Here is a 10,435-nt window from a genome sequence, read left to right as displayed (position 1 = left end):
GCCGAATTTATATCATGGCTTGGATGACACAGGAGGTTTGCAATGCCTCAGCTGACTGGACAGAAAAGTAATTTGAGTAAGGATGAGGGTCGGGTGGTGGACAGGTGGAAAAAAGGTGGAAAGTGTTTTTCTTTCTCATCAAGACCTCACTTTGGAATGAAAAATTTAATGATCATCAGGTAGAGGAAAGATGTGTCTCTATCCAGTGATTATACTGCCATGCCTGTATTTTTGTCTTTTTTGCAGCCATTGCATTCATATTTTAATTCCAGATCAGCTGCCTTTCCAGTGAGAGTATCTCATTTCTCATCTCCCTCTGAATCCAAGACTTTTTGACAATAACTCTTAGCCAACTAAATAAATGAAAATCCTCTGTCTTTCTGTAACTGCAGACAGCTATTGAAACAACGTCTATTGTCTGTGAATTGCAGACAGAGTCATAAGTTACACATTTTGTTTATGGTAAAGAAGCTCATCCTTAAGACAGTAAGTCTTTTTGCAGGAATTACAGGAACACTTACCTGTGTTGGATCAGAACTAGACAGCAAGTTGTAACATGCTCACTAATAAGGTGCACGAAAATATGATCATGTTTTATGAACCACTCTTTGTCAATTGATTGAACCCTACGTTTGCGAATATCTACTGCTTGTCTATGTCATGAATTTTTATTTTACTGGTTTTGCAGTCCAGATTTCTCATTGCATTTGTCTGTAGGTAAAATGAAATGTTACAATTATAGTATGTAATTAGTAAGGATCACTCTTACCTATGTCTACTTCTAGTTCACACCCAGTTAAAACTTGGAAAAACCCAGAGGTTTTTTTTGTCATAGTTTCCAAATTCCCAGTCTCTGTGTTTAAAAATACATATTTGTAAAATATAGTATTTCTAATATTCAACATCCAGTTTCCTTCAGTAGGCTATGTGTGTTTGCAGAATAGTGGTAATTTTGCCAAAATGAACCACATTGATGCCTGACCTTATTGTAAAAATACCGTTCTCTAAAGCAATTTTATTTTTTTGTAGAACCATCAGATATTGAAGGAAATATGGAATCTGCTACAGTGATTGATTTAATTCCATGGATGGAATATGAGTTCCGGATAATAGCAACAAACACTTTGGGGACAGGAGAACCTAGTATGCCATCACAGAGGATTAGAACCGAAGGCGCTCGTACGTAAACAGAAAGTGTCAAGTGTTTTAATGTGTTTCCTAATTTTCATATTTTTATTAATCAATTTTGTAATTTTGGGTTTTATTTGGGAAAAAACCCCTCTTTATAAGACGCAAATCTAGAAAATTTATTTTCTACCACCCACTGTTATAGATCTTAGTAAGCAAATACCAGACTGTCCAGATGAGATAGCATCAAAGCAGACAAGAAAGGAACATGGTGATACAAATGACAAATTTGCCTCCATTGCTAATAGAGAGTCATCCTGTATCTTTCAGAGATCCCCCACCGTATCTATCAGGTTGTGTGTGTATGAGTGCATGCACGTGCTTGGGATCAGGGTACAGGACTTAGAAAAAAACATGCATATGCTTAACAAGGAAAATGTCCATTTGCTGTTTGGTTTGTATTCTAAATAAAGACTACATCTCAGTATGTGTGTTATACTGGATAATGCCATTTTACCGTGATTGAAGGGGTGGTCTTGCATCTTCTTATTCCATGTCAAAGATTTGACATTATCCGATAGAACATATGCCCTTATCAGCCTAATTGCTCAGGGTTAAAATCTCAGAGGGTATTTAAGGATATTCTTTAGGCTCAGGCATGTCCTTTTTAAAATAAATTCTCCAAAATGAGGAATTAGATGTTGTTATTATTCAAGTTAATACATTCTGGTTTGACTGTACAAAGGAGATAACAGTAGTGCTTTAGGAGGTAGTGTATCACTGCAAAAAAACTGTAACCAACAAAGCCTGTATACCGGTATATCCTCCTTAACACATACTAGCACCCACGTGCAACCTAGATACATTTGCTAGTAGTATGTACCTAGTCCCATAGCTTGAAATTTGGAACTAAAAATGCAAACCCAAAGTGTAAAAATTAATTTTTGCAAGTACACTTGCTAAGTCATTGTTTTGATTTCATTGTAATTTCAAAATAAAAGGTATTTGCATTGCAAATTTGAAAACATTTATTAAAAATGATTCACAGACAGTCCATTAAAATTTGTGTTGCTTAGGCAGGAGGGAAAAACAGATTGGTTAAATTAATCTGGACAGGGAAGGAAAAGCTACAGAACTTTAGTACTGAAGTAAAAGGAAATTACTTCCTATAAAATTGACTATTTGCATCATATGATTTGTAATTCAACAGCTGTATTTGAAGACCCAGGAGTCTAAATGAGAAATCTGTGCCTGCTTCTTGGAGTGCCTGGTGCACAATAGAAAAGAGTCAGAAAGAGAAGGGAAATAATGCTCACAGGTGGAATAGTGGTAGTATCCTGCCATTTGCAGAGTGCCACATTTGTGGAATTCATTGTAGCCTCCCAAAAATGACCTATCCTCCGGATTTGTGGCAAGATGCAATGCTTTTGCAAGAGGTAGTCTGTTCAGCCTGTTGTCTGATTCCTCATGCACAGCACCGTTGTTCTCTCCGGCAGACTGTGAAACATTTTTGGTGAAGCAAAGCAAAATGTTAATGTAGTCTTCCTAGGCATCAGCCGGTCCTTCTCGCCATGCCAAAGTAGGGTATAAATCAGTAACACTTTGCAGATGAACTTCTGTGCCCAAGTGCATTTTCTGCCAGGGGCTGGAATTTTTTATGACCAGCAATGACAGGATTTGGGTTGCAGTCAGCTTCCAGAGCACTACAGCACCAGTACTGTGTGCGCATTTGCATGTCACTCTGAAGAAGGTAAATATTTTATTGCACCATCAACAATCCATATGAACACACTGTAGTTACTTTTAACATTTGTTCTGTATTAAACAGTCACAGTGCTGTGCCTTTGTTGTACTGTATGGGTGTACTGTTTAACTCAAATGTTAGCAGTGTCTTTTTTAGTTTTGAGGCCTCTCTTCTTGTAGATAACTGTACTTGCAGTAACTTTTATTAGAATGCAAGAATATGTGCTATGATTTTTCTCTTTAATCTGCTTGCTTCGTCATTTACGTATTTCACAGTGATTTCTTGTAATTCAATGGATCGAAGTTTGGTTTTATGTATTTTAGCTTCTGGATGCATTAGACTAATTGTCCAAGTATAGCTGTCTCAATTAGTCATGTGATCTTAATTGAGAGAGAAACCTGAGTTTAATGGTTGTAAGAATGAGGGAGATTCTCATAGAAAAGGTGATTGATAAGAGTGTAGAAAGTCTTTTTTCTCTGTCAGCCTGTGTATCTTCTTTGACTATTTAAGCTTTCTAGCAAATCTCTGCTTCTAACTTAACACTAAGGTTATATACTTAGATAGTGTGACTACCATGTATTTCAGTAATAACAAGGTTGAGTGATAAGTTCAAACTTCTTCTTGAACTGTCATGGTATGTACATTTAGTCTCATTCTCCACTGATTTGTTTTCTGGAAGGCCACAAATAAATAACACAAACCATGCACTGAATAATGATTTCAATTTCAAATCTATTGTTAGATTTTTTCACCCTTTCTAAAAACAACTTCTCTGCTTTGTACTTCTCCTCAGCTGATTCTCAGAGAAAGCCTCAGCAAACATCTTACTTAAATAGTGGGAGAGCACTTAAGAGCCATCCCCTTACTATATTGTGACATTCACTGACTAGAGAATTTTTAACACAAAGAATGTTTGTGTAGATAGGGAATGTAGCTAATGCATGGTCACCTGGTACATATTTAATGCACTATAGGTATGCCATCATTTCCCAAGTTTTCAGTGATACTTTCTGTTACCTCAGTATTGAGTGACACCAAATAAAGTCACAAACACCTTAGAGGATAGCAATAGAATCACCACAGTTAGTGCAAAGAGTCTTACAGAAATGAGCATACAGGACTGGTTTGTAGTGGAGGCTTTGAGAGTGTCCTGCTTTACCCCCCAGCTGTACACTAATGACAGATCAACAGATTTTTGTTTTATTGCAAAGCAAATGCAGTTAGGAAATTACAAAATGTTATACCAGCTTCATTTCTGACCATCTATCCATTCTGAATATGCCCATCAGGAAGACAGGTGCCACTAATCTAGAATAGGATTAGGATGCTGGTTCTTCAAAGATGGATCCATAGGTTTAACGTTACACATTGTGAGTAAATATATTGAAGTAGATGAAACTAATCATAGTCTGTTACGGTAAATACATATGCATGTTCTGGGTGCTTGAGCGTACCACGGCAATCCAATGTCTGAGGAAGCACAAGAACAGTAACATACAGTGCTTCTCTTAAGACGTATGAGGAGTTTTCCATTTCTGAATATTCACTTCAATATTTTTAGAGAATATGGTTGAAAAGAAGAATGATTGCTAATTATGGTAGAACTGGCACATTTCCTGCAGCAGTAGCTATACATTAGTCTTGGCAAGACCACAGGCTCTCACAGCTATTACAGGCTATCATCGTTCAATTGTGTGTGCCACTTGTGCTCATTGGCCCTCATTGGCTGGTAAAAAGAAAAATAAATAATGGAATTTTTACTGACTGCATACTTTGTAGTCATTGTTTCTGTCTATTCTACTTTTCTAGCTCCTAATGTGGCTCCTTCTGATGTCGGAGGAGGAGGGGGAAGCAATAGAGAGCTGACAATAACATGGATGGTAGGTATTGCACTGAAATGGCACGAAACCTGCACTTTCTTGGGTCTGATCTTGCTCCTCCTGAAACCCGTGGATGGTTTGTCACCGGCTACTGTGAGAGCAGTATTTCTATACAGTGTATATAGGTTTTCAGACTTTTCTCATAAAAAATATGTAAAAAAGCATGAGGAAAATGATATTTTAGAAGCTTATGTATTGGACCTTTCTAAAATATGCTCTAAAACATTCTCCGAGTATGTTTCAAAGAGATTGAAACACATACTGGCTATGACACTGCATTGATGTGCCCACATGCGAACATTCTGCATGTTGTATCTTTCTTTGAGCCTTTTTTTAAGTTACAGTCTGGGTAGCATGCATATTTGATTATTACAGCTAAAATTAAAATGTCTTAATTACGACTTTAATGTTCTATGCAGATTTACAGGCTTTATTAAAAAAAAGAAGAAAAGGAAAATACATTCCCATTCTAGGAAATTCTTGTATATTGACATTTCATGTGTTTGATTTTATGCTAATCTTACTGGTAACATAAAAAAATGTTGCCTCCTACCACAATTTAGCCATTCATTGATATCCGTGTACTGATGATGTTCTTTTCCTCCAAACCATTAATTTTTCTTTAACGATGATGTATTAAGCCACGTAAAGAAAGAGGAATAGGAGAAAATTAAAAAGTTAATCACAAAAATAATGAAAAGTTAAAAAAATAAGAATTTTATCAAAAAAAGCTTTTCAGTAACCATAGTCTTTTGAAAATTCCATCTCTGTCATGTACTGTAGGTATTCAGTTCATTATATTTAGTTGTTGAAAAGTCTCGTATATATAACAATATATATAATTGCTGTTTTCGTTCTGATATTGAAGCAATGGTTTTTAAAATTTACTTAATATTGTGGGGGAAGAAAAACCTTCTGAAAACAAGGAAGAAGGGAAAAAAGACAAGAAGACAGGAAGAAAACGAAAGCCAGAGCAGAATAGGATAAGAATTTATAAGCAAAGTTGTTGTGTAGGCAAAAGTTGCATGGAAGAGAGAGCTGAAGTCTTCTGGAGGATATTTGTGAAAGCTAGGGAGGAGAAATAAAGCAGAAAACCTGCCTAACTAATTCATGTCATAGTCTATCAGTATCCAACAAAAAGAGAGTTACAGAAGCATTACCTCTGGCAAAGACAGTCACTTGAAAGAATTACGAAGTTTATCTTGCTAATGACCTCTCTGCTCACCTTCATAAGGCTGTGAGGCACAGAAGACACATGATGCCACTTGGGGAGTGTGTCTTTGGGGAATAGTTTGTTTCAGATGTAGCAGCTTATTTACCTCTATGAAGAGGGCTTTTTCTGGTGGGAGGTGATATAAAGATGACGTAATTCCAACAGCAATTTTGTCATTGTTGTGTAGGGATCCTCCTTGTGAATGTAAAAATTTTACTTTATATGCATATTTCCTTCATTTTATTCTTAAGGTTGATCATAACTCTCTGGAAAAATTTTCAAGTATGACACAGAAATAGTCAGCCATAGGTTTAGGGTAACACATTTGAGCTTTCATGTTTTGTTTTGTTTCATTCTGTTTTAGTTCAGTTCAAAACATTTATTCAGTCTTCCTAAATATTTTAGCAATGAATTACCCTAAAGAAAAAATTTCTAAGTTTCTGAAAAAGGAAGATCTACACTTCTGTGAAAATATATTGACAAGGTGATTTCTTAGTTCCGCTAACAATAGGTTAGGATGTAGAAGTATTCTAACTGGTTTGATTTCGATCTTTATTGGTTTTTAAATGCGGAGTTATCGTACTGCATGGAATAATTCTATTTGTCCATTTCCCAAAACAAGGAAGCTTCAGCTCAAACCAGGACATTAAGTCAAATAAGAACACATGCCATGGACAGTTGCTCAAGACCTAGATTATTTTATTATTTCTTCATAAATGCTGTCTTCTAAAAACTTTAACCAACTACAGAGCTACTTCTTGCACTGCGTGTAAAGACCCATACTCATAGCTTTTTCAGTACGGTGAAAACTTGGCTGTGACCAAATTAGGAGAAGAAAATTATAACCAAGAGAATAGTGACTAATGCAAGATCTGAATTACAAGAACGTTTCAATCTTTCTTATATGCCTAAGTTGATTTATATTCCAATTATTTCTCTTAGCTAATGTCATGTTTTTTACATCTGTTCTGTAATGAGTAGCTCATTTAGTCAGACAAATTAAGCATGGCTTCAAATATTTACTTCCCAACTATCTTGCACTACTATGTCTAGCAAATGTTTTTGAATAGAGGCATTAGATTTACGTAGCCTGTCTGACAGACAATCACATATCTAGCTAAAGCTAAGATAAAGATGTATATTGATTTCCCCCAATGTGCTGACATTTGCATATGCTACGCAAAATAGTCCTTAATTAAGAAGAGAAGAACAAAATGTACGGCAGGTTCACAGCTTGCTGCCAACCCTCTTTCAGCTTTTGCTATGATTCATAAGCCCAGGTTGAATGAGACAGCCAGAGATGCAATCAAAGCTCTTCTGAGTCTTGTTTTGAAAGAAGAACTAAGAAAGAGAACTAGGAGTGGCATGCCCATTCTTCCTCATTTTTCCCCATTTGTTTTTCCCTCTTCCATTTTGTTTTTCTAAGTTTTAGTGGATACTACAAACTATTCAGCTACTTATATCTAGTTATTGTATGCAGCCATTGGCAGGCAAGCTCTTTCAACATCTTATGTAAGACCTTCCAGAATATAATTTTAAAATGCCAGTCCTAGCTTTCTGGTTTGCTTTGGCTGAAAATCATACTGAGGCTAGGGTCGCTTCCAGGCTGCTTACTTTGGCATATGAGATATGATTCTGGTTTATTTTAAGCAGCTGCATAGAATGATAGATCCAGTAGACGAGATATCAAAGGTGGCCCAGTCCGTGAAATCTTATAATTTTTTTAATTGCAAGGTTGCCTATGAATCTAAACTTAGGTACGTGAAGGTACATTAGCTGTTCTGGGAAAATAGGTACCCAGCTTTCACCTGATGTCCACTCAGACCTGAGGCAGAAAACAATCTAAGACATGAGTTATACCTCATCCAAGAAGTACACTTAGAATATGCACAAAAAATTAAGCACATAAAATAGATTATGTGTTTTGAGGGTTTTGGGAGTTTTTTCATAGCTGATTTACAGTTTGAGTCTTCACCTTATGGCGTGTGGTCAGCATCATAACTAGAGACCAAATATCTATCTCCTTTTTGGCATGAGGAGTTTCTCGAATTTTATCTCTTGCAGTCATCTTAATCACCAATTATACTTAAGGCATTCATGTATTCTTAGAAGTCATGTTGTAGGTAGATGAGTATCAGAATCATTTTGCTTGGGAGAGGCCTTTAAGATCATCGAGTCCTGCTATTTACCCTGTACTACCAGGTCACCACTAAACCATGTCCCAAAGCACCACATCTAGACATCTTTTAAATCCTTCAGGGATGGGGACTCCACCACTTCCCTGGGCAGCCTGTTCCAATGCTTCACAACCCTTTCAGTGAAGAATTTTTTCCTAATATCCAACCTTAACCTCCCCTGGCACAACTTGAGGCCATTTCCTCTTGTCCTACTACTTGTTTCTTGGGAGAAGAGACCACTGTCAAAAGCTTCATTATAATCCAGACATGTACCGGCATTTCACCAGAAAAGCCATAGAAGTTATGTATGTAGAGACTTGCAGTCAGCATTATCTCATTGTCTTCTGCAGTGTGGAGTCATGGCTAGAGTACCCACCCAGGAAGCAAGAGGCACTCAGTCTGGAAGATTGTTCATACATATCTCACATTCTAGAAGGGTCCTCTAACTCTAGTCACAGTGCACTGACCCCACTTTTCCAGTTATTGATTGAACTGAGCCACTGTTCTGCTAGTGGTGCAATTAAGTATGGGGGAAAAAAGAACTGCGAGCAAGAAGAAACCTCATGGTTACTGAACTCTGCAGATGGTAAATCCTATTGGGTTCTGGGCCTTACTCCCACAGCTGGGTTTGGCTTGTATCCAGTGGTGCTCCCACGCTGAAGCACTGGTATCTAGGGAGCTTCATCCAGAACCAGCTTTCTGTCCTCAAACAGCTGACAGCTGCCTGCTTTTAATACTGCTGAATTGTTACTCTTGTGACTTTAGCACTGATATTGTGGAGTAGTGAAACTTTACAGCAACAACAGAGAAACAGGATGCAGTGGGATCTGATAACTGGCACACCTGGGACAGGGGTCAGTTAACCTTAAGCTGAGTAAAGTCAGAAGTCCCAACCTTTGATCCAATTCTGTACATTTGTCTTGGAAGCTTTGTCATGAAGAAAAGAAATGCCATCATTGTTCATATGTCTTTATCAGACATTTTTCATGGTCTGAGTTCTGACATCTGTGTTTGCCTTAATTTTTTTCTTTTATTATGTATACCAGTGTTCAAATCCATGTGTTATGTTTCTGAAGTCAAAGCTTAAATGGTTCTATTGTTCCAAAAATTCATTGAGTTTTCATCAGACCTTCCTCTCAGAGAATCTTTGGAGTTTCATTCTAGCTTCAAACAAATATGAACATCAAAACTGGTGGGCTAGGGATTTTTTTTGCTTGTACCACTATTAACATCTAAGTTTCATAAATCCTTGCTCAGAATATCTCCACAAATGTTGGTTGAAGTGCTGCAGTAGTGGACAAACACCTAAGGAGAGTAATCACTCCCTGTTACACTGCTCCAGACCTTTGCTTCAGGATAAGCTATTTCATCTCTGTGAGGTTTACAGTATGGGAAAAGGTGCTGCAGGAAGTTTAATTTCAAAAGATGCTTCTGGTCATTCTTGAGATAGATACACTGATGAATGACATGATTTTCGCCCACTGGGTGCACTGTCTAACGCTTGTGGTAAAGGCTCTGCGGGCTGAGGAGGCATCACTGAACACAGAGTTTTGGTAAATGAAGCAAAATTCGTTACAGCAGATTGTCTCCCATAATTCAGTATTTTCCAGTATTTCTACGTATAGGAAATCATCTTTAGTTCTAAGAAACATTTTGAATAAGTACCTTCACTGTTCATGCTGAAGGCAGGAGTAATTTCACTTAACCTTTTAACTGGTTAGAAGCTAGGTAGATAGTCTAACCTAGCAACAGGATTTCCTCCATTATCAGTGAAAAGTGGTAGGATGAATCATTCTTTGAATGTGTCCATCTATCTTCATCAGCTTTGCCAGTTGCCTCAGTGATCAACTTTAGGTAAATTAACATAATTTGGGCCAGCCACATGAATCTTATGTCCTCTCTTTATGTTTTGCAAGAATTTATTTTTTATTGGATACAGGGGGAAACAAGGATGTGCAAAAGGCTGAGGTACTGGACACTTTCTTTGCCTCAGTCTTTAATAATGAGACCAGTTGTTTTCTGAGTGCCTAGCCCCCTGAGCTGAAAGACAGGAAAGGGGGGCAGAATGAGGCCCCCATAATCCAACAGAAAATGGTCAGTAACCTGCTACACCATCTAAACATACACAAGTCTATAGGGATGGATGGGATCCACCCAAGGACATTGAGGGAGCTGGCGGAAGTGCTCAGCAAGCCAATTCCCATCATTTATCAGCAGTGCTGGCTAACCGGGGAGGTCTCAGTTGATTGTAAGTTAGCAAATGTGGTGCTCATCTAGAGGAAGGGCCAGAAGG

At 37.5% G+C, this 10,435-nt stretch overlaps 1 protein-coding gene across 1 annotated transcript in view; it reads left to right on the top strand.

Moving 5' to 3' along the window:
* The window catches only part of CNTN1 (contactin 1), a gene marked incomplete at its 5' end in the record, with an annotated part of 79,996 nt that overhangs the window by 33,152 nt on the left and 36,409 nt on the right, over positions 1-10,435 (top strand). Inside the window, 2 exon segments of the mRNA XM_010143606.1 lie at positions 1,030-1,179; positions 4,682-4,752. Of these exon segments, the coding sequence (XP_010141908.1) occupies positions 1,030-1,179; positions 4,682-4,752 (221 nt within the window).

The sequence above is a fragment of the Buceros rhinoceros genome, unplaced genomic scaffold, assembly GCF_000710305.1.
Source record: "Buceros rhinoceros silvestris isolate BGI_N320 unplaced genomic scaffold, ASM71030v1 scaffold1659, whole genome shotgun sequence".
Taxonomy (NCBI): Eukaryota; Metazoa; Chordata; class Aves; order Bucerotiformes; family Bucerotidae; genus Buceros; species Buceros rhinoceros.
This window is presented reverse-complemented; position numbering and strand designations above follow the sequence as displayed.